General features: G+C 33.8%; 1 protein-coding gene across 4 annotated transcripts in view; it reads left to right on the top strand.

Annotated features, from left to right (window-relative positions):
* DIAPH2 (diaphanous related formin 2) overlaps positions 1-24,698 on the top strand; it is a 1,032,498-nt gene that overhangs the window by 268,379 nt on the left and 739,421 nt on the right. For all 4 annotated transcript variants that reach the window (XM_040467675.1, XM_040467674.1, XM_040467672.1 and 1 more), the window contains 5 exons: positions 1,293-1,411; positions 6,292-6,356; positions 10,662-10,766; positions 14,337-14,651; positions 16,255-16,369. In XM_040467675.1, the coding sequence (XP_040323609.1) occupies positions 1,293-1,411; positions 6,292-6,356; positions 10,662-10,766; positions 14,337-14,651; positions 16,255-16,369 (719 nt within the window). The remainder of the gene's footprint in view (positions 1-1,292; positions 1,412-6,291; positions 6,357-10,661; positions 10,767-14,336; positions 14,652-16,254; positions 16,370-24,698) is intronic.

Genomic DNA, 24,698 nt, shown 5'->3' with positions numbered 1-24,698 from the left:
TATCCTGTTTTCTTAAAGCAGAAAAGATGGTAATTAAAATGATTGTTGTTGCCTAAAATAAGTAGTGGCAATTCAAAGGGTACTGCGCCTATGGGTATACAGTTACTTGGGGAAATAATTTCTGTGAGACGATCCATTTCCCAGTAATTTTGAATATATATTAGAAGTTACTCTAATATGACATCCTTTTCATCCTGAGAACATCGATGTGAGGTAGAAATGTGACAAGCACTTTTATTATACTTACAGATAATTAACATGGCCTCAAAGAGAGCAGTTGTGTTTTCCTTGTTTACCCAGAGTCATTGACTAGACTGATTATAATCTAATATTATTTATCCTAAAACTGATGATGACTTGAAAAAAGTCTCAGATGTGTAATATATATATTACTATTTATTCTGAGTCTTGAGACCAGACACATGACAAAAAAATATAAGAGCAATTAGACTCTGTTTGGCTTCATTTGAAAACTTTTAGTGGCTTGGCTAGTTATCAGCATACTAATCTTAGGGATGTTTATATCATAATTTGTCTATGATACTATTTATTTCTGATGTTTCTCTGTTGAATTTATTACCCACTGATAAATACTAAATTTTCCTTAAATTTTAATGTAAAAAGTGCCTTTAAAATTTTTTGAAGTATGCAAGTAGTCATTTTTAAGACCAGAATTACCTTGATAGATCACAGAATTAGGATATATTTAGAAATCTTTGACACTTTGAACAAATTCAGACTATGGCCATGCATATTAAGTGTGTATGCTTCTATAAAATGGATCTTTTAAAAATGTATAGAACTAGATCTTTTGAATATTGTGGCTCAGTCCAGTTTTGTAAGCTGTTATAGCTAATCTTGAGTAAAAGTGTGATAAATTCAGTACCTTGTCAATGCCAAGACACTCATCCCTTATTGAAATTGAGAACTTGTGGAGGCCTGGAATCATTTCTGTATCCATGGATGTAGGACTAACAGGTCATTTGTTTTCATTAACTTTAGGAACAATTACTTAAGTAAGTAGATAAGGTTGATAAGCATGACAACCATGAATCCTTACAAACTAAAGTAGTAAGTCACTCGTGTTCACAGTTGATTACATCATGATGGGTTTTTTACTATAATGTCCAGACCATTGTTAAGCATATTTCTCCAGAGAGGGTGTAATGTATAGAATGATTTCTTCTAGCAGTGCTAGAAAAATACCTCATTCTTTTATCATGCTGAACCACTTCGTAAGAAAATTGACTTGTATAGGTAGAAAAGATATTCAAGAATACTTTCTTTTTCAGGCCACAGTATTACAAGATAATTGAGGAGTGTGTTTCACAGATAGTGCTGCACTGCAGTGGTATGGACCCAGATTTCAAGTATAGGCAAAGATTAGACATTGATTTCACACATCTGATAGGTATGTAATATTATCTTCAGTGTCCTTTGATTGTGTTTTACTATCTTCTGTATAATAGTTTTGGGAGGTAGTGCTCTCACTGAAGTTCCTCATTAATATCTGGTAAGTCATTGTGTCTGTGAGTACCCAATCACTATAATTGTTAATTATGATGATCATGAGGGTTCTGCCTGTGTGATTGAAAATATTAACCTATTTGATAAGTTTTTTTTTTATTTTTTTTAACGTTTACTTATTTTTGAGACAGAGAGACAGAGCATGAACAGGGGAGGGGCAGAGAGAGAGAGAGACACAGAATCTGAAACAGGCTCCAGACTCTGAGCAGTCAGCACAGAGCTGGGCGCGGGGCTCGAACTCACGGACCGCGAGATCGTGACCTGAGCCGAAGTCAGACGCTTAAACTACCGAACCACCCAGGCGCCCCGATAAGTTTTAATGCTCTTGAATTCAGTTTAAAGTCAGTGCCCCCCCAAAAAAAACCATTATATTATTATAGATGAATGTTTTACTTTTAGAAATATGACTCTAAAGACCTTTGATTATGTTGGTTTATCAGTGGTGTTATAGAAATCACATGTGCAATTATAGGGTCTAATTAGTAATATAGCTATGTTATTAGTGTTCAAGTTTGAGAAAATACTGACTTCAATAACTCAAGACCTTTTAATTCAGTCAAAGTAGATCAATTTATATTTTCATAGACCTTAAAGCTATAAAAGAATTTGAGGTGATCATGCTCATGTAATTGGATTGCTAAGGGAATGAACTTATATCATCCTAGACTACTAGTTAGCTGTATTTTCTGAAACAATCTCTGAAGGATGATGTGAAATCTCTTGTGAAATATGCTACATTATATGATCTCATAGTTAAACAGTTTTTGTACCTAATCAAAATCACTATTGGCTAAGTTTCAAGAAAACATGAACTCATTTGTCTTGTCTTTAAAGGAAGAAAGCAACAGCTATGGAATGCCAATTATAATTCTTCACTCCACAGCACAAGGCAGACTCATAGTAATATTCAAAGATGAATTTTTTATTATTAATTATTATGTATTTTCTGATTTTTAGATGGGTAATTTTATTTTTTAATTTTTAAAGCTTTTGTTTCATTTAATTTTAATTTTTATGTATTTAATCATTCATTTATTTATTTTTTAAAACTTATTAAGTATCTTCTATGTGATGCTTTTGGTAATACTGATTCTTTTTTTTTCTCAAGTTAGTTAACATACAGTGTAGTCTTGGCTTCAGGAGTAGAACCCAGTGATTCATCCCTTGCATATGACACCCAGTACTCATTCTGAAAAGTGCCCTTCTTAATGCCCATCACCCATTTAACCACCCCTCCACCCTCCAATCTCCCCATCAACCCTCAGTGTGTTCTGTGTATTTAAGTATATCTTATGGTTTGCCTCCTTTTCTGTTTTTAGCTTAGTTTTCCTTCCCTTCTCTTATGTTCATCTGTTAAGTTTCTCAAATTCCACATATGAATGAAATCATGATATCTGTTTTTCCCTGCCTGAATTATTTCACTTAGCATAAATTTATTTATTTTGAGAAAGTGTGTGCAAGCAGGCAGGGGAGGGGCAGAGAGAGAGGGAGAGAGAATACCAAGCAGGCTTTGCAATGCCAGCATAGAGCCCAATGCAGGGCTTGATCCCACAACTAAAGGATCATGACCTGAACTGAAATCAAGAGTTGGATGCTTAACAGACTGAAACACCCAGGCATCCCTAAAGATTTTTTTAAACTAATTTCTACACCTGATGTGGGGCTTGAACTTAGAACCCTGAAATTAAGAGTCACATGCTTTCCTGACTTAGCCAGCCAGGTGCCCCTTATTTTCTGATTTTAAAACCATTGCTCATTTATTCTAGGCAATCTAGAGGTTTATGTAAGTGATAGAATGAACCACTGATCTCACTTTTCAGCTAAGTACATTCCACCACCATTACTCACTTTTCAGCTAAGTACATTTTCTTATATCTCTTTTTTTTTTAATCTATCTATCTGCTGATTTTTCATGGAGCATCATATTATGAGAATTTTTCCATGTTAACCTTCAAATTCTTACTTTGAATATATGTATAATATTCCATCTTATGGAGTATCATGATCATCTTGACCAGTCCTTTCTTACTGTACCTCTAGATTGTTTTCAGGTTTTCATATTAATAAATGAATCTGCTATGCACATTCTTTATATAAATTTTGCCTTTTCTTGTCATTTCCTTACAATTGATTCCTGTAATTGAGGGTATGAACTTTGAAAGGCCATATGCTTTAGAGAAAGTGGGCACCAATTTACCTTCCCTGAGAATTAATGTGAATGCTGGCCTCACTGCATATTTGATAATGAGCTTGATAAACTCAGTAGTTTATTTCATATTTTGTTGAGAGAGTTATAAGGCAATATTTCCAAATATTTGTATTTCCTTATAATCTATTATGGACCATGCTTGGCACACATACTGTATTGTTGATTTTGGCTAAGTCTTTCAGTGTTCAATAGACATTTGTAATTTTGTGTACTGTGTGCCAGGTACTTACAGTTGTGTAATGTTAGCATTGGGATGGGGGAGGTAAAGGCAGCAAACGAAAGAGGATAGAACTTCAGAAACCCATTATTACCTCATCCATGTGTCATCCTTCTGATTGTGAACAAACCATTTAACTTTTCTAGGCTTCAGTTTTATCCACTGTAAATTCAGATAAGTCAAATATCTGCATGGTTCTTAATATTTTATGGTTAGAGGACTTTTTCTGATGAATACTTTGCAACTTTCATTAGAACCACCACCACTACATACACATACACGTGCATAAATGTAAAAATTAGCAGGTGCTTCAAGAACTTCTAGGAAATTTATGGATCTCTATTTTAAAGTCACCTGGACTTGGAATATAGAGTCCCTTCACAATTCTGTAAGTCTAGTATTTTTCATAAATTCAATCAAATTCTTGCCCAGAACTCTTAATGTCTTCCAATTGAAATTTAAATCAAGATCATTACCAACCAGTGAAAGCACAGCACAGATCAACCCCCTCTTTTTCTGATCATTTACCAATTTCCAACTTAATTCTTTATATGCAGTTCTTTAAAAAAAAAAAAACTTTATTGAGGTGTACTTGACATGTGAAAAGCTATCTATTATTAAGTTCATAATTTGATGAATTTTGATATTTGTATACTTAAAACCATCATCACAATCAAGATAATAAACATCTCTGTTTCTATGTTCTCTGTTATCTCTCCTTCCCATGCCTCCCTACCTCTCCCCATCCTGAAAGAATAACTAATATGTTTTTTCTTACTATAGATTTTTTTTAATTTTATGTAACTAGAAACATATTGCATGTACTGTCTTTTTGTCTGGCCTCTTTCATGTAGCATAATTATTTTGAGATTCATTCATGTTGTTATATTGCATGTATCAATTGTTCATTCTTTTTTACAACCGAGTAATATTCCAGTATATGGATATACTGCAATTTGTGTATACATTTAATTATTGATGGACATTTGGGATGGCTAGTATAAGTAAAGCTTCTATGAACAATTATATATATATGGGAATAGACATGTTTTCATTTCTTTTAGGTAAATAGGTGTGGAATGGCAAGATACAGAGTACACTTATATATGTAATAATGAGAATATTTCCAAAAAGATGTTCTTCAGTTATTTATATTCTGGAATATTTGATTAGATCTGAGGAATTTAATGTTTGTTTCCTTATTTACATAATACATTTTGCTGCAGATCAGAAGTCAGTTAAGTGAAATCTTTCTGTAGAAAACCTGAATTAATGAGTGCTATAGTGTCCTCCCTTCTAGCCTTACTTTAAAGGACATTTTGAGGGGCACCTGGGTGGCTCAATAAGTTAAATGTCCAACTCTTCATCTCGGCTTAGGTCATGATCTCACAGTGTCATGAGTTTGAGCCCCGTGTCAAGTTCTGCACTCCCAGTTCAGAATCTGCTTGGCATTCTTTCTTTCCCTCTCTCTCTGCCCCTCCCATACTTTCTCTCAAAGTAAATAAACATTAAAAGATAAAAATATATAAAGGCAATTTTGAGTCTTAATAGTCTTTTTAAATTAATTTTTAAATATTTTTATTTATTTTTGAGAGAGAGAGCGAATATGAGTAGTGGAGGGGCAGAGAGGGAGGGAGACACAGAATCTGTAGCAGGCTCCAGGCTCTGAGCTGTCAGCACAGCTGACGTCATGACCTGAGACAAAGTTGGACACTTAAGGGACTGAGCCACCCAGGCGCCCCAGAGTCTATTAAGACTATTAAGTCTTAATTTTTTAAAAATGTTTATTTATTTTGGGGATAGAGAAAGAGTGCAAGCAGGGGAGGGGCAGAAAGAGAGTGAGACACAGAATCTGAAGCAGACTCCAGGTTTCAAGGTGTCAGCACAGAGACCGACATGGGGCTTGAACCCATGAAGCCCAGGATCATGAGCTGGGCCAAAGTCAGATGCTTAACTGACTGAGCCACCCAGGCGCCCCGAATAGTTTTAAAAATAGATTCTTTGTCTTCTCTCCACCCATAGTAAACTGCAAAAAAAGTAAAGAATTATATTATTGTAAAAGTTGGGAAATAATTGAATATCTCTAAAATGATGATGATTTTGTCAAATACATTCTTGGATGCTTGGCGTTGTGATTCATCAATACTATCATTGAATTCAGTCAGTATGCAAAAAAATGTGGTAGCTTATATTTTATGTGTAGTGTAGGTCAATTTACCTTCAATAGCAATTGATATAAAAAATGATTGTCTACATGGTAGACTTATAGGCTGGTATCCATCTTTTACCTAGAGATCTGATGCAATAATTTCTAATATTTTTTTGTGAATCTTAATAGATTCATGTGTGAACAAGGCAAAAGTTGAAGAAAGTGAACAGAAAGCAGCAGAATTTTCAAAGAAGGTAAAGCCATAATTGTTAACAATTCATTCGTAGTAAATATTTTATATTTATTTATGTGAAGACTTAAAAATGTTTTTTCCATTATGTAGTACTGCATGTTTTTGGTTAAAACATAACCATAAAATATTGGATTCATTCCTGATAAGATAAGGCTGTTTGTTACTGTTGCCTCCTCATCACCTTTAATTCATTATGGAAGAAAAGCACTAGGTGTATTCTACCAGACTGATAAATGAAATAAAATTAGTTTATTGGAAGGATATAGTTTGAAGCAGTCAACCAAAATGCATTGCCCACATCGCTTTCTTGCAATTCTCCTTTACGATAGGTAGCTCCCTTGGAGAACTGTGAATTGTTTAGCTAGTCCAATCTGTTATGATCTTTAATGACAGTGCTATTAAATAGCAACAGAATTACACAGGGTTTTTTCTCTCTCTGTCTCTATGCTTTGACTTGTCCTCTTGGAGTTTTATAATTACCAGTTTTAAATGATTCTGTTACTTCATATAGGTTTGGTGGAATTTGATGGCTCCTTTCTTTGTATGTTAATGAATTATATAAATATAAGTTTTATGACTATATTAATTTTATTTAGATTTCAGATTGTCTTTTCCTTGTTTCATTAAAGCATGACTACAGTTTTACTAGTTTCTACCAAAAGTTGCATTTTGTTGTTGTTGTTGTTGTTGTTCTAGACCCTAGGATGTGTTAGTATAATATTTCTCTCCTGTTGGTATCAGGGGGAAGGATTGAAACATAGGTCTAAAAACTCTAGTTTTCAGCCTTCTGACAGCAAGATAAAGTGCTTACATATTGCTGTCTCTTCAAAGTTATGACTTACCTTGGAGATTAGATAATCACTTTTGCTATCACTCTAGAAATTATAGAATATTACTGAAGTTACTTCAGGGCATCTGAAGAAATGTCTTTGCTCTTTTGGTTACTGGAATAGATTTTCAGAGTTTGGGCATAAAATGTTTGTGAAAAGTTGTCATTTTATTGGTGGAAGAAAATGAACAATTTTTAATAGACATTTATATTTGTAATGTTTTTGTTTTAAGTAGCACATTTAAAATTCTCTTTGAAAATCTTAGAATCTTCTTAATTTTTTGCTGGCACTTTGATTAGATGCCACAAGACTAGAAAATTATGATGATCTATCTGGTAAAATTTTCTGTAAGCATATATAAAGGGAAATGGAGTCCTGAAATAATAAAAAAGATGTTTCAGTGTTTAGTGCTTTATTCTCATCACCATCATTTAGAATGAAAACATGTATGGTCTTCCAGTGGTTATCTTGCATGCCTTTTCTTATTCTGGGTGATTTTAAGAGGCTGTATAAAGTAGTAAAAAAAAAAGTGGGGGTATAGAATGAGAAGAAATAGTTGTAAGATCTGATCTTAGCTTTTCCACTAATTAGCTATGACTTTAAGTAAGCTACTTACTCTCTTTGGAACTTAATTCTTTCATCATTTATAGAAGAGGATAAGATTAGTGGCCATGTAAGAAGTCTTCCAACTTGCATATCTCAGGTTTCTGTGATTCCTATTCTATGGGTTTACAGATTAGGATCACTTTAAATTATAAGCATTGTGTGTCTCTTTTCAAATGTACTAACAAACCATTTATAAAGGAAAATGGTATAGTTTGCATCATGCTTAAAAAAACACACAGATGAAGCTAACTTTGGGAGAGTGGGTAGAAGTATAGAATGAGATAATTTTTTAAACAGATGTTTATTTATTTTTGAGAGAGAGAGTGAGTAGGGTATGGGCAGAGAGAAGGGGGCAGAGGATCCAAAGCAGGCTCCACTCTGACAGCAGTGAGCCCAATATGGGACTTGAACCCACCAACCACAAGATTATGACTTGAGCCGAAGTCAGGTACCCCAGAATGAGATAAATCTTAACATGAATGGTAGTGAAGTTGAAAAACCTCCATCTTTTCAGTGAAGTGGGAAACATGGTCATTTACTGACTGTGAAGGATCAGGGGTGAGTTTGAAATTTTTAAATATTAGAAAAATTTGGACTAACCTCTATGGAACATTTTCCAGAAACTCGAGTAGTAATGAATAAAAGAACTAGTGTTTCATGTTTGACCCAAACACTATTGTTATCCAATTTGTTTACACACTCTTTCTTCAGACTTGGATATGTTTGACATTCTTTAATTTCCAAAGGTCAAATATATGAAGGTGAATATTTATTAACAGTGAATATAATTTTTATTGTTTCACAAACTCTAAAGACAATTCTAGACAGTAAGATATATCAATTTTAGGAACAGAAATAATATAATTGTAATAAAGTATAGACTTCTAAAGTGATTTAAAGTGACGCTGGTAATAAAGGGCAAATGTTTTATAGATGGACATACCAGTATTTATGTATACAGGCTTGTTTGGTTCTGCTTGGAGCCCTGACTGAGGTAAGGGCTGGGCTAAATGTAGTAAATGGATATTCATCATTTAGATGGTCTCTCCTGCTTAGCACACTATAATAATGCATGTATGTATATATGTTTCAACTTCCTATTTAACTTCTAATTAGTTAACATGTATTGTAATATTAGTTTCAGGAGTAGAATTTAGTGATTCATTACTTCCATATAACAGTTCTCATCACAACAACTGCCCTCCTTAATACCCATCACTTATTTAGCCCATCGCCCTGCCTACCTCCCCTCCAACAACCCTCAGTTTGTTCTGTATGGTTAAGGGTCTCTCTTAAGGTTTGCCTCCTTCTGTCTTTTTTAATTTCCCCTGTGTTCATCTTTTGTTTCTTAAATTCCACATATGGGTAAATCATATGGTATTTGTCTTTCTCTGACTTTTTTGGCTTAGCATAATACACTCTCGCTCCATCCAGGTCATTGCAAATGGCAAGATTTCATTATTTTTTATGGCTAAGTAATATTCCATTTTGTGTGTTTGTGTGTGTGTGTGTGTGTGTGTGTGTGTGTGTGTGTGTGTACCCATATATATACACACATACCACATATATGTATACATACCCAAATATACATATACACCACGTCTTCTTTGTCTATTCATTAGTCAAAGGACACTTGGGCTCTTTCCATAATTCAGCTATAGTTGCTAAAACTATTAACATTGGGGTGCATGTGCCCATTTGAATGAGTATTTTTGTATCCTTTGGGTAAATACCTTGTAGTGCAATTGCTAGGTCATAGGGTTGTTCCATTTTTAAATTTTGAAGGAACCTCCATACTTTTTCCAGAGTGGCTATACCAATTTACATTCCCACCAATAGAGTAAGAAAATTCCCCTTTCCCTTTCCTTCCCTTCCCTTCCCTTCCCTTCCCTTCCCTTCCCTTCCCTTCCCTTCCTTTCCCTTCCCTCTCTCTCTCTCCCCCCACTCCCTCTGTGATCAGGGCTCCCTCCCCACTGCAGCACCCACAATTATTTTTGCCCCCAGATCAGATCTCCACACCTGCTACCTTCCACTATTTGGCTTATGTCTTCCTTTGGTTGTGCAGTTTGGTCTTTCAGTTCTCAGATTGATTTCATGGGTGTTCAGAATGATTTAATGTTTATCTAAATGTTTTGAGAGATGAGGCAAGCATAGGGTCCTGGTACTATTCCTGCATTTTAGCTCCTCCACACAGCACACCATAATTTAACCTTTCACTTTCTCTCTTATAACATTTTATGCAAATGTTTTGGTTAACCATCCTAAGGAGAATGCCATTTTTCTCTCACATTTTGTGGAACACCATTTTTTGGATGCTAGACAATTAAGATTGTAATAGAAATATTCTCATTTGTATTAATGTACAATCATTTGAGCATTCTAAAAGTACAGTCTCTTTTCAAGCTTAAACACAGTTAAGGAGTTGAACTGCTTGATGGCTAATTTTTTAGATTTCATTTTCCAATTCAATGAACTTAAAGGTATGGGATGAAACATTAAATGAAATTATTAATTCTAAAACCTAATTTTCAATAACAAAACAATATAAATTTTCATTATATATGAAGAGAGACTTCTCAGTCTACCCTTTTAAAATTTTGTTCTGTATTTTTTTTTTTTTTTGAAGTGAAAGTAGGTTTGTTTACCTTGGTTTTCGGACCACATTTCTTTTTCACTAATACCATAAGCAATACTCCATCCCCACAGGGGTGTGCTTAATTGTCATGAAAATAATCTAGAGCTTTGATTTTCTGAATGAATTGGGAGTTCAATGAAGCAAAACACATTCCACTTATTTAATACATAACATTGTTTAAAACTTCTTCAAATCTGTGTTATTAATTGTACATTTATGGTGGTGATCATTGCAGTTTGATGAAGAATTCACAGCTCGACAGGAAGCTCAAGCTGAACTTCAAAAAAGAGAAGAAAAAATTAAAGAGCTTGAAACAGAAATCCAGCAACTTCGAACCCAGGTAATGAAACAAGATATAGACTTTATTTCATGTCATAATGAGTTCAATGGTAGAAAATTATCTTGTTAGATGGAAGGAAAAATGTGACCACAAACAGACTTTTTGGCAGTGTCTCATTTTAGTTGAAATAACTACAGGTTTGATTTTCCTGGAAAATAAATCATTTTACTGTTTGGATAAAAATGAGACACTGGTTTCTTAAGCTTCCCTGAATATTTTTAATGGAATATATTACATAAGCAAGACTGTTTTGGAGACAAAATTTTCATGATGATTTGAAAAATTGGATGCATAATTTCAAAACCTAGGAAATTTACATTTCCACCTATATCCCCTATGATGAAAAGCACCCATATACACTCAAAATCTTAATTATGGTGTCTAAACTATATAACTGATTAAGTCCTCTCAGTACTTTTTATTTATTTTTATTATTTTAAGAACTCTCAATAGTTTTTATGTTTTAAATGCATATTAAGAAATGGAAATTGGGGCGCCTGGGTGGCGCAGTCGGTTAAGCGTCTGACTTCAGCCAGGTCACGATCTCACGGTCTGTGAGGTCGAGCCCCGCGTCGGGCTCTGGGCTGATGGCTCAGAGCCTGGAGCCTGTTTCCGATTCTGTGTTTCCCTCTCTCTCTGCCCCTCCCCCGTTCATGCTCTGTCTCTCTCTGTCCCAAAAATAAATAAACGTTGAAAAAAAAATTAAAAAAAAAAAAGAAATGGAAATTAAAAATGTTGGTGAGAAAAATGTCATTTTCCTATGTATGCATTTCCTTTTTTGTCTTTACTGTATACTTTAGCCTATAAATCCAATTAATGAAAACGATGTTTGAGAAAGAAATTGAAGATTACCTTCTTACAAAATAAAATTAAACTATGTAAATTTTGAAGGTCTAATTGGCTTTATTAAACAATTTGTGAATTTGGCAGCATTCCATTTAGTAAGCAGAGGGAAACTCCAAGGAGTTGTAGAAAATGAAAGGTTTTTATGGAAAGAGGGGGGGACAATAAAGTTTTTAAGGAAAGGAAAGGATTATTCTAGGCCTTGACACTTTCCCTTAGGGGAAAAAACAAGAAGTGTTATGCAGATTACCTCTTCTTCATTTAGGGGATGGAGAGGATTTAGGTGGCAGACTCATTGGCTGCTGATGGAAAAATTCCTTACTTACCTTTTAAGACTATATTTCTTGGAGATGTTGAAACTGCAGTTAGATTATGTATTAAGCTCCAGTTTGGTGACTCAGCCTAACTGATGCCATTTGGGGCCGGTGGTTTTCTTTTTAACACCTCTTAACATAGTGGATATTCAGTAGATACTTGTTGTTTGAGTAGATATGTATCCATCAGTCTACTAAGAAATGACTTCAGAAGTCACCAAGGAACGCTGGTGAAAATAAGTCTGTTTCACTTATCTATTTTATAATTTTCTTTCATTCAATCTTTCTCTTTTCTTGTGTCATCTTACTACCCTTTTCACATCTCTGAGAACTCAGTTTCTTTTTTTTTTCCCTCCCAGATGGTGACATTGCCCAATGTCACCCTAGCACAGGGCCTTACTATTTAGTATTTGCTTATTTATTATTAAATTAACTGATCTGTAAAAGTGCAGAGTCACACAGTTCTTTATAGTGTACTCAAAATTGTGCCAAATACTAAATTATTCATTGGCTATATTCAATTCTCAATACTCTATTGTAGCCTAATTTAATTGTTCCATTCCTAATTATTCATGGGAGGGAGGAGAAAGGCTGATATGATTTGATTTTTAAAGGCTGGTGGCATTTATTTGAGATACTTTATTAAATTTGTAAAGCATGCATTTAACTTGAATAAAATCCTGTGTTAAAAGTGATAGCATTTTTATGTTTGCACAAGTTTCTTATCTTAGATATGATCTATAGAGACAAAATTTGATGTTAAACATAATTTTGCTCTTTTAATAAAAAAATGGATGGACATTTTACCTTTCAAAATATTCAATAAATCCATTTATATATAAAAGTTAGAGTAAATTACTAATTTCCTAAACTTTTCAGAAAAAAATATTTTTACTTTCTCCATAATTTCTCTGCTTTCAATCAAGACTATAAAAATCAGACTGTTTTCTAAAATTTTGCTGTGTTAAAAGTAAACTGAAAATAATTTTGCATATTTTAATCCTATCTCAATTCTTACTAATTTCCAGAGGAAGATTGTCATTTGTTAAGTGTACAAACACTTTAATTGTTTGTATGTGTATTGTACACACATAAACATCATATATATGAATAAAATATTTGGACAATGCATATTAAATATTATGAGAAACATTTCCATGATTCTATCTATGATAAATTTTTAATATTCTTATAAATAAGTCAGTCCTTTAAATTGATTGCTCCAAAAATATGCTTCAATTTATCTATTTTGTAAAGGCATTTCTAAGTTTAGTTAGTACAATTAAGTAGTTCAACTTGGAAATTCGTATTAATAAAGATAAGAAGACTTTCTCCCCAAATAAAAATAACACTATGCCAAGCAATTTTATTAATTTTAAATTTTTCATTAAGTTAACCTGATGTCATATCTTGAATCCAAATATGTCTGTTCATTGGTAGGATTTTCTTGAGAATGTTTATAATAAACACCTTCACTTTTATATTAATTTATTTTGGAAGTGAACCTTTGTGACCAGTGCTGGCTTAAAGAAACAGGTACAGGTAATTTAAAAAGTAGACAATTTGGAATGAGATATTCTTCATCTTTTATCCATTATCATTAGAGAATGGGTTTCAATTACTTTCTGGTGGTAGAAGTAAGTTATATTCTCCTCATAATTCAATCTGTATGAATTAATTCCTTTCATGGCAAATGACTCCCATTTATGAGGAGGTAGTCTGCTGTAGTGGAAAGAGGACCGCATTGAGTGTAAGAAGAACTAGAGTCAAATCTTAACCACATTTCAGACTCTGTGACCTTTGGTTAATCATTTAACCTTTTTGTAGTTACAGTTTTCTTATCTATAAGCAGTGAGATAAAGTAGAGATAAAAATGCCCTACTTACATTACAAGCTTATAATAACAATGAAAAGAAATAATAGATGTAAAAAAATTGATAAACATAGAGTACCATGCAAATGGATGTTAATATTAATTATTGGCATTAGAAGACTGCTAAGTTACTGGTACTATGAGACAGACTCTGTGTAAAGCTAATTGGCTCCAAGGGAATCCAATCTATGATTGAATTAATTATCCATATTCAAACCAACTAGTCTCATAGGCTCAAGCCATTTACAGTACTTCTTTGAATATATTTATAATGAAAGATAATTTTCAGTTTTTTGGAGGAGTGCTTCACAAATTCTTTAAGGAAACCAACTTTTATAGTGCATTAGCAGAAGTAGTCATTGTCCAGAATTTATAATACTTACCAAAAATCTATGGGAGTCTTTTTCAGTCACCGTTAATCCCTTAGATATTACTAAATTAAAGTTTATATAATTTTAAACCAACAATGTGTACTGATAAGTTTTCTTTGTTGTTATATTTTACTGTAAGCATTTAAACATTGTATTATATATATTTCAGGGACATGGACTCTCAGGTTCATCAGGAATTCCAGGCCCTCCTCCAGGGCCAGGTGGTGGGTTATCCCCACCGCCACCACCTCCACCAGCACCATCTCTGCCTGGAGGAGCTCTCCCTCCTCCTCCACCTCCTTTACCTGGAATGACTGGTATACCACCACCACCACCACCACCACCTTTGTTTGGGGCACCTGTTCCACCATTTCCCCCGGGCATTCCTCCTCCTCCAGGAGCACCACTGGATCTGCCTTATGGGATGAAGCAGAAAAAAATATATAAACCTGAGGTACCCATGAAGAGAATCAATTGGTCAAAGGTAATGCTACAACTGGAGTAGTTTTTGGCTTTGTCCATTCATAGTTGATTGTTAATATGTGAATAAGTATTGCTGCCTATGAGAACTGTATAATGCTTGAGAACATTACTATTGACTTGCTTTCCTTTTGTGAGTTCACTATCTTATGTGTATCCTTCAGTTTAGTACCCAGAGAATTGGAAATTCCACAGATAATTTGCAATTTATGTAGAAGGCAAAAGGAAAACCAAAGTGAAAATGGTGCTAGAGAATAATATATGAAATCTATCACTAAATGAAATGTAATTTCGATTCTTAATACTGTTGTTAACTTTAAGTACTATAACATTCTCAAATATAATCTCCATTATTATTGAGCCCTTTTATCTTAGTTATTTTAGTTCTTAGAGAAAGGTTTTTTTTTAGTTTTAAATATTTAGGTAGTATGGAATAGGTGACAGTATTCATTAGTGACGTAACTATTTTTTGATATAATATATGAAAGTTCTTTTTGTCTTTTGAATGTTATGTTGCTTTATTATTATAAGAATATGTCTTTTGAAAGGCTTATTATCAAGATTGACACTGTCCCTGTTTACTAGGAACTAGTCTTCTAATGAAATTACAATTAGTCAGACCACCATTTGGGGAAATGACTTATCCAAGAACATGCTTAGAGAGAAATCTGACATTATCTACCTAGTAATTGGTTTGACCAGAATCATGCTTAAACCACTTTTTTAAGGTTAAGAATATACTTTTACTTTCTCATAAGAGTAAATGAGGTACACATGTTTTTGGAATATAGTTATTTTTTTGTTAGGTACAATCCACCAAACTATAGCATCCAGATGCTGTTGGCCCAGTTATCTCTGTGTGTAAATGAAGTGATATGTTCACTTAGCATTTGAGCATGCAGTGTAAGGGTACTTGCATATCAAAGAGCATCATGCTGTACTGGAACATGTACAGTCCTAATTTTGAATTGCAGTTCACTGGTTAAGAGCAAAATTCTCTGGAACAACACTGCCTGGGTTTAATTCCCATCTTTGCCATCTACTAGTTTGGGCAGCCACTTAAACTTCCTGGGGCTCAGTTTACTCATCTTTAACATACAGATAATAGTAGGTCCTGCTTCAAAGGATTATTGCAAGAATTAGATTAGGTAATATATGCAATTCACTTAAAACAGTACCTGACACATTATAGGAGGTATGGAGGATGTCATCTATTATAATTATTACCTTCATCCTGGCCAGTAAACATGGAAATTTTTTTCACTTTTCTGAATTTTAGTTTCCTCATTTTTAAAAATCCAAGAGCAGAACACAATGTATGTGAGTTAGGGTAGGGATTTACTAAATTATTTTTTAGGTGCTTTCCAGTAGAAGATTTTTTTTAATGTAATTTGCTATATGCCTTATTGCTATTGTGTATTTTTCTGTACACGCAAAGAATTCTGTGACTTCCCCAATGAATATTTACTTAAAAAGTGTTATTTTAATGGATCCTAAAATTGATTCAGTAGATAGATGAATAAAGGAACCTTGGTGAAATTGAATTCTCTGAAAAATTAAAAATGAAGTAATAATTTAGAAACTTATCTTTGTTATTTTTGTTTCAGATTGAGCCCAAAGAATTATCTGAGAACTGTTTTTGGTTAAAAGTTAAGGAGGACAAGTTTGAAAATCCAGATCTCTTTGCAAAATTGGCACTGAACTTTGCTACCCAGATAAAAGGTACATTTTATTTTTTAGAGTACAAATTTCTTATTCTGATATATTGAATTTAGTGCTTTGCAAAAAATTTCTAGTAATGTATACATGTATAATTTTTCCACACTGGACAAACATAAATAGATTAACTTATTAAGTAGATTTTACCAAGTAACTAAAGAAGAATAGCTGCTTTTCCTTTTAAACTTAATTTGCATAAATGTTATCCATCTGAAAATATTGGTTTATTTTTTTTTGTTTAATATGTAAGTTATATCCCTCTATTATAATACAATCGTTTCTACTGAGAAGCAGAGGAGATAAAGTTGTCAATTCACCATGTAAGAGAAAATAATGTAACAGAATGCTAATGGCACAGAAGTTTTCATGAAATTGGTATAAGATTGGTGCCATAGTGCATAAATAGTCTTTCCTCTTACACTTGTATTACTTATCAATTTGTTTCCTTAGGAAGTTTTATAGTTTTTTCCTACAAGCGTATTTTCTACAATCTGTATTTTCAAAATCTGGTACCTACTGAGTATATTTTACTGATTTGATAATGGAGTGCTTTATTATTAGATCTTTATCCTCTTGTGAGTTTCACACATAATTTTGTTACTATATAGATAACTTCTCAATCTCATAATCATTGGTATTTTAACTATTAGTTTACTAATTATTGCAAAATTGATAGTTCAGGTAAAGTTAGCATTTTTTCAGTTTGGATGAGTATTCACAACAAGAAATTGATACATTCCATATGCCCATGCACTTGGAGTTGGCAGCTTTACCATTCACTTGTATGATTTGTCACATCATTTCCTATAATGTGAATTTTGGAAGATTAAGAGAGAGAAAGCGACAGAGAAAGAGAGAGGTGAAAATTATTCCTTTTCAGCCCTTCTATATCTTGCACACTGGAGGTGCTTTTGCTGTATTTGTTGTTGCATGTAGATTGAAGTTCACACACACACACACACACACACACACACACACACACACACACACATCAGAGGTAATTAGAAGAAATCTGACATTTTTAAAAAATCCTGGAATTACTTCTTTTCCTTATTTGCTACAGTAACCTTCACATTTAAAGGGTTTTTCAGTGACTCCAGAGCTATTATTTACTATAAATGTTTTTGTAAGTTAAAAAGTTAAAATGCTTATATCAAAGTAGCCATATAGTAAAAAAAAAAAAAAAAAAAAAAAAAAAAGATGCATGATAAACTTATCCCTTTATCCCAGACTTACAGCTTTTTCTCTAGAGAAAAACAATGTAAAAATGTTACTAATTTCTCACATTCCTTCTAGAAATAGTCTGTGCTTCTAGAAGCATTTGTGTATTTATCATTTTTGTTTTTGGCTTCTTGCTGTTTTTACTTTACATACTTGGATGTTATTCCATAGTAGCTTATGTTCATCTACTGTGTTACTTTTTCATACTGGATAGAATTCTGTGGTATGGACTTATCCTAATTTATTTAACCAGTCTAAATAATGGATATTTAGATTAGTTCTGGTCTCTTCTGCTATTGCCAGCAATGTTGTCATGAACGTGTAATCTGTATGTAACTTTGTACACATAAGTCTATCTGTAGGACAAATTCTAGAAGTGAAATCCCTGGATGAAATGCTGTGTACTTTTATAATTTTGATACATATTACCAAATTGCATTCCAAAGAGTTCATGTCTATAGTGGCACCTAAAATATAAGTATCTGTTTCCCTGCAACTTTTGTCCATCTCAGAGGTAAATCATCTATGTTATCATTTTCACTTCTCAAATTCAGAGTGAAGTTGAGAAGCTTTTCTTCCATTTGAAGACACTTTTAATTTACTTTTCTGTGAACTTCTCCCTCTAGTTCTTTGCTTATTTTATATTGAGCAGTTGCTTTTTTACTTATTGATCTATTTGTATTGAGTCCCAGAAGAATCAAAGGTGTCATGAAATTGTAGAGTTATTCTGGGCCTTAGAAGTGATTAAGCACAGACTCTATTTTACAAATGAAGAAAATGACATTTGAGACATAGAGGTAAGTGTAAAATCCATTAGAGAGTTTCTAAAGGTAGTGTGGTATAGTGGAAAAGGCCAGAGATGGAGTCACAAGTATTTGCATTCCAGCTATAATACTTGTAACCTCTGAGACTGAATTTTCTCATCCATAAAATGAGTAGACTAATGTTTATCTAGTAGTGTTGTGAGAATTAAGTAAGGTTATATATTTAAAGCACCCAGCACAGTACTTAGTATAGTAGGCACTTAACAAATATTAATTTCCTTTCCCTTTCATTTAACATGATGCTGTCTGTGTATGTGTGTTTTCCTTTAGTTGTTGATAACTTAATACAGGTGTTAATTCAGTAAGAGAATTTCCTGGTCTTCTGAGCAGGACTTTGTAGAGCCAATCAGTTATAATAGAAGCAATTCTGAATGCAGCTGCTAAAACCTAATAAAAATTATATAAAAGTTCTCATCTCCTCAATGATGAAAGCACCACATTCCCATTATTCTTAGCTCTCATTCTCTGAATTTTATGTGTGATACTACTATTTCTACTTTTCCTAAGTGTTAATATTTGAGTATAAATCTGGTCAGGGGCACCTTTCAGTAATCTTACTTTTACTAAGATTTATTTTCTGAAGGGACATTTAAAGGAATAATTAAGCATAGTAGCATATTCCAGACATAAATAATGTAGCCAAAATAAAATTTAATGAGACAATACTCTCATTTATTTTAATAACACTTAGTAACTATTGATTGATTTTACTATAACAGCTGAAATTCCTGGTCACTTGCAGTGCCTTGATTCATAATTTGGCCAACAGGTGGCAGGATCAGTAAGAAATCAGGAGGCTCTGGCTCCAGTGAACTCCAAATACACTACTCTGGCTCTCCTAGCTCCAGGGATCCACTTTCTTTCCCATTTTGCTTTTGTTTGCTACTCAGCTGCATTCCGGAAGGAGAAACACACTCATTGTTTCTAAGACTTATTTCTGAAGCTCTTAGACCCGGTGTTCCAAAACCTCTGAGAATTTTCTCCTGTTGCAAGGAAATCATGGAGAGCTCATGTCTTCATTCTCCCTAAATACATTGAAAGCATTACTAGTCTGTGTTAAGAAAATGTTTAACCTAGGAGTTCCAAGTGCTTCAGACTGCTAAATAGAAAGAAATTTTTAAATATGTCTGATTCCTGGGGTGCCTGGGTGGTTTAGTCGGTTGAGTGTCTGACTCGATTTCAGCTCAGGTCATAATCTCACAGTTTATGAGTTTGAGCCCAGCATCAGGCTCTGTGCTGACAGCACAGAACCTGCTTGGGATCCTCTCTGCCTGTCTCTTTACCCCTCCCCTGCTCACACTCTCTTTCTCAAAATAAAATAAATATACTTAAAAACAATACCTCTAATTCCTATAATATTTAAATGTATAAATAATATGTGGGAGTACCATCAAATTATATTTTCTAGTTGAATTACTTAGAGTTATAGAGAAAACAATTTTTAATTTTTTATTAATAAACCAAATTATTTCTAATTTAGGAGAGAATGGATGTCTCATTTCATTTAATTTTTGTTTATAGAGTACTGACTATATGCAAGTTACTATATTCAGTGGGAGAGAGAGAAATGAATAAGGTCTTGTTTTCTGCACCAAGGAACTTACCATCTAGTGAGGGAGAGAGAGAGAGGTACACTACATTTAGTCAAGTTGTATTTCATGTTAGCATAGATATTTTTTTAATAGGAGCCCAGGTTGGAAATATGGTTCCTTTTGAGTAGGGCAAATGGAGATGCCACATGTGGTATAATTTGAGCTGGGCCTTGATATTTAAGTAGAATTTCAAAAGAGAAAGAAGGAAAGGAGACATTCTAGTCAGAGAACACTATTAGAAAAGTTTGGAGGTGGGGTGAGGTGCATACAGGGTGGGGTGTGTATTGGGTTAGGTACAGCTGTTGAAAGCACAGCCTTTTGAGTTGGGACTTGCAGGTGAAACTGGTAAAGGGAACTTTATACTGAGGAAATGGGGTTTTGTTTTTTAAGCTTTAGGGACCCAATAATTTAATAATTGACTATTGAGCAGACCTTTGGCAGACATCTAGAGGATGGGAATTCACAGATATGTGATAGAGCATTGACTGTGAATAAACCACCAGTAGTTTGGGCAAGACATGATGATATCCTGATCAGTAGGAATTCTTACTCTTAATCTCTAAGGTCTTCTAGTTCCCAAATTCTGTGTTCCCATGATTATAATATGTAGGTTCTTATAAGCATTAATGATGGTGTATGACAAAAAATACCTCAAAATGCTCTCTGGTTAAATGAAAAAAAAATATGTATGTATTAGATGCAGCTGCAAAAGACCCTGTTAGTAATTTTGAATATATATTACATATGTTACTGTTAGAATTTGTATATGTGTTCTAGTTTAGTATTCAATTTGCTGGTATTTGGGACCACATACCTATCAAAGCTATAGAAATAGTATCATTTTCCTTAAAAATCTATAGTAATTACAGTTAAGAGTGATACTATATAAGAGTTAAAGTAATGAAGGTTAATATTAACTAAACTTAATAATAAGAAATGTAGGTTATAACTGCTAATTCTAATTAGAATTTCTAAAGTTCTCTAAAGGCTTCAGGAAGAATAAAGTTTGTGTGGAAGTTGTTTGGTTTTAATGTTGCTTGGAGGAAATATGATAAATAAACATAAAAGGTTAATGAAATTTAGCTCCTTCAATAATATATTCCTGTAGTGTAATTTAGTTTTAATAATAACAGAAAATCGAGGTGTTATAATTATTTCAAATGCATATAAATGTCATTTTGAGATATTGGGCATAGCTTCAAAATTATGGTGGAACTGAATTTGAAGATGTATTTATGTAAAAGCACTTTTCCTCTAGGATCATATTTTAAATTGTGTTTCTTAGTCATTGAATCAGCTGGATCCTTTTGAATATACCCACCCTTATTTTGTTGTTTAATAGTCTTCTATATTTAGTGTAGTAATGAAAAAAAAAACATGAGAGTGGTAAAATCTAATTCATGTTTGTCTTTATAATATAGAAATTCTTGGAATTGGCTTGAAAATAATGAGATGTCAGTCCCAGAGTGCCTGCTCCCTATAAAATAGTGCTAAAGTGTGCTGAGAGACCTGATGTCCTCACAAACAATCTGTCATCTTAATGACACAATATGCATGCTCTGTAGTACAAGCTTTAATACACATGGAAACAAACCAAGAAGGCTTAATTCTTTCAGGCAGCCAACTAAACACCATATATACCTGTATATAATTTAACTTATGATGATATACACATTCATTTCTGATTAGCATGTTACAGCATCAAACAATTACCTCTGTTATGTAGAAGAGGAAACAAGGAATTTGTGAGCCAGAGATGCATGACATTAATTATAAGAGTTGCTAACTGTAGAGAGAAACTGACCATGTGTCTTCATCTTGCTAAAGGAGTAGGCGTCAAAATGGCTTATCTTTATATATTGTTGATGATGTGGTCATTGTGCTACTTCTACCACTAATACCATCACTACTAATAATACTAATAGCACACTTATTAAGCATTTACTATGTCCCAACAACTGCATAAGCATTTTATTTATTTATTTATTTATTTATTTATTTATTTTAATATATGAAATTTATTGTCAAATTGGTTTCCATAAACACCCAGTGCTCATCCCAAAAGGTGACCTCCTCAATACCCATCACCCACCCTCCCCTCCCTCCCACCCCCCATCAACCCTCAGTTTGTTCTCAGTTTTTAACAGTCTCTGCATAAGCATTTTAAATCCATATCTCATTTAATCCTCACATCAACCCTGGATACTATTATTATTGTTTTATAGGTAGAGAAACTGAGACTATGGGAGATTTAATTATATGTCTTTTTTACATAGCTAGTAAGTGTCAAAGATGAAGTTTGAACCCAGGTTTATTCTTAATCAATTTCTTATTTTGAAACCATGGCTTTGATTTTTTTTTTATTTTTAAAAAAATTTAATTCCAGTATAGTTAACATACAGTGTTATATTAGTTTCCGATGTACCATATAGTTGTTCAACGTTTTCTATACATTACTGAATGTACTCTTAATCCCCATCACCTGTTTCAACCATTCCCCCACCCACCTTCCCTCTGATAACCATCAGTTCTCTACATTTAAGAGTCCTAACAATGGCTTTTAATGGCTTTTATGCTATTTGTACATGTTGTTGCATAGTTTACTGATCCTTTCTTAATGCTATAGTTTCACATACATTGTATTATCTTGTGAAGTGTGTAATCCTATTATCCTGGTACTGAAGTCAGTTCTTTAGAACTTAAACCAAAGTTAGAAAGTTGTACGCTCATGGAAGGGAATAAAGTTATTTTTTTCTAAGATTTTTTAAGGTATTTTCTGTGTAGAATCTATCAATTCTAAAGCATTGGTATGACTTGAGGCTGTCTCTTCTCATAATGAATTTAGTAATGTGGTCGTCATGTCATTATGCATTTGGTAAGGATTTTCATGGAGCTTCTTTGAGGTTAACTTCATAACATTATAATGTTATGTGTTATATTATTTATTTAAAATAAAATAAATAAAATAAAGTCTCTTATGCTTTGGCTCTCTCCCACGCTAACCTCTTTGTTTTTTTCTTTTTCCTTCCCCTCCCCCATGGGTTCCTGTTAAGTTTCTCAGGATCCACATAAGAGTGAAACCATATGGTATCTGTCTTTCTCTGTATGGCTTATTTCACTTAGCATCACACTCTCCAGTTCCATCCACGTTGCTACAAAAGGCCATATTTCATTTTTTCTCATTGCCACGTAGTATTCCATTGTGTATATAAACCACAATTTTTTTATCCATTCATCAGTTGATGGACATTTAGGCTCTTTCCATAATTTGGCTATTGTTGAGAGTGCTGCTATGAACATTGGGGTACAAGTGCCCCTATGCATCAGTACTCCTGTGTCCCTTGGATAAATTCCTAGCAGTGCTATTGCTGGGTCATAGGGTAGGTCTATTTTTAATTTTCTGAGGAACCTCCACACTGCTTTCCAGAGCGGCTGCACCAATTTGCATTCCCACCAACAGTGCAAGAGGGTTCCCGTTTCTCCACATCCTCTCCAGCATCTATAGTCTCCTGATTTGTTCATTTTGGCCACTCTGACTGGCGTGAGGTGATACCTGAGTGTGGTTTTGATTTGTATTTCCCTGATAAGGAGCGACACTGAACATCTTTTCATGTGCCTGTTGGCCATCCGGATGTCTTCTTTAGAGAAGTGTCTATTCATGTTTTCTGCCCATTTCTTCACTGGGTTATTTGCTTTTCGGGTGTGGAGTTTGGTGAGCTCTTTATAGATTTTGGAGACTAGCCCTTTGTCCGATATGTCATTTGCAAATATCTTTTCCCATTCCGTTGGTTGCCTTTTAGTTTTGTTGGTTGTTTCCTTTGCTGTGCAGAAGCTTTTTATCTTCATAAGGTCCCAGTAATTCACTTTTGCTTTTAATTCCCTTGCCTTTGGGGACGTGTCGAGTAAGAGATTGCTACGGCTGAGGTCAGAGAGGTCTTTTCCTGCTTTCTCCTCTAGGGTTTTGATGGTTTCCTGTCTCACATTCAGGTCCTTTATCCATTTTGAGTTTATTTTTGTGAATGGTGTGAGAAAGTGGTCTAGTTTCAACCTTCTGCATGTTGCTGTCCAGTTCTCCCAGCACCATTTGTTAAAGAGACTGTCTTTTTTCCATTGGATGTTCTTTCCTGCTTTGTCAAAGATGAGTTGGCCATACGTTTGTGGGTCTAGTTCTGGGGTTTCTATTCTATTCCATTGGTCTATGTGTCTGTTTTTGTGCCAATACCATGCTGTCTTGATGATGACAGCTTTGTAGTAGAGGCTAAAGTCTAGAATTGTGATGCCTCCTGCTTTGGTCTTCTTCTTCAAAATTACTTTGGCTATTCGGGGCCTTTTGTGGTTCCATATGAATTTTAGGATTGCTTGTTCTAGTTTCGAGAAGAATGCTGGTGCAATTTTGATTGGGATTGCATTGAATGTGTAGATAGCTTTGGGTAGTATTGACATTTTGACAATATTTATTCTTCCAATCCATGAGCAGGGAATGTCTTTCCATTTCTTTATATCTTCTTCAATTACCTTCATAAGCTTTCTATAGTTTTCAGCATACAGATCCTTTACATCTTTGGTTAGATTTATTCCTAGGTATTTTATGCTTCTTGGTGCAATTGTGAATGGGATCAGTTTCTTTATTTGTCTTTCTGTTGCTTCATTGTTAGTGTATAAGAATGCAACTGATTTCTGTACATTGATTTTGTA

Source organism: Herpailurus yagouaroundi, unplaced genomic scaffold, assembly GCF_014898765.1.
Source record: "Herpailurus yagouaroundi ecotype Mexico unplaced genomic scaffold, PumYag 67556, whole genome shotgun sequence".
In the NCBI taxonomy this organism is placed as follows: Eukaryota; Metazoa; Chordata; class Mammalia; order Carnivora; family Felidae; genus Herpailurus; species Herpailurus yagouaroundi.
The sequence above is the reverse complement of the archived record's forward strand: the minus strand, read 5'-3'. Positions and strand labels throughout refer to the sequence as shown.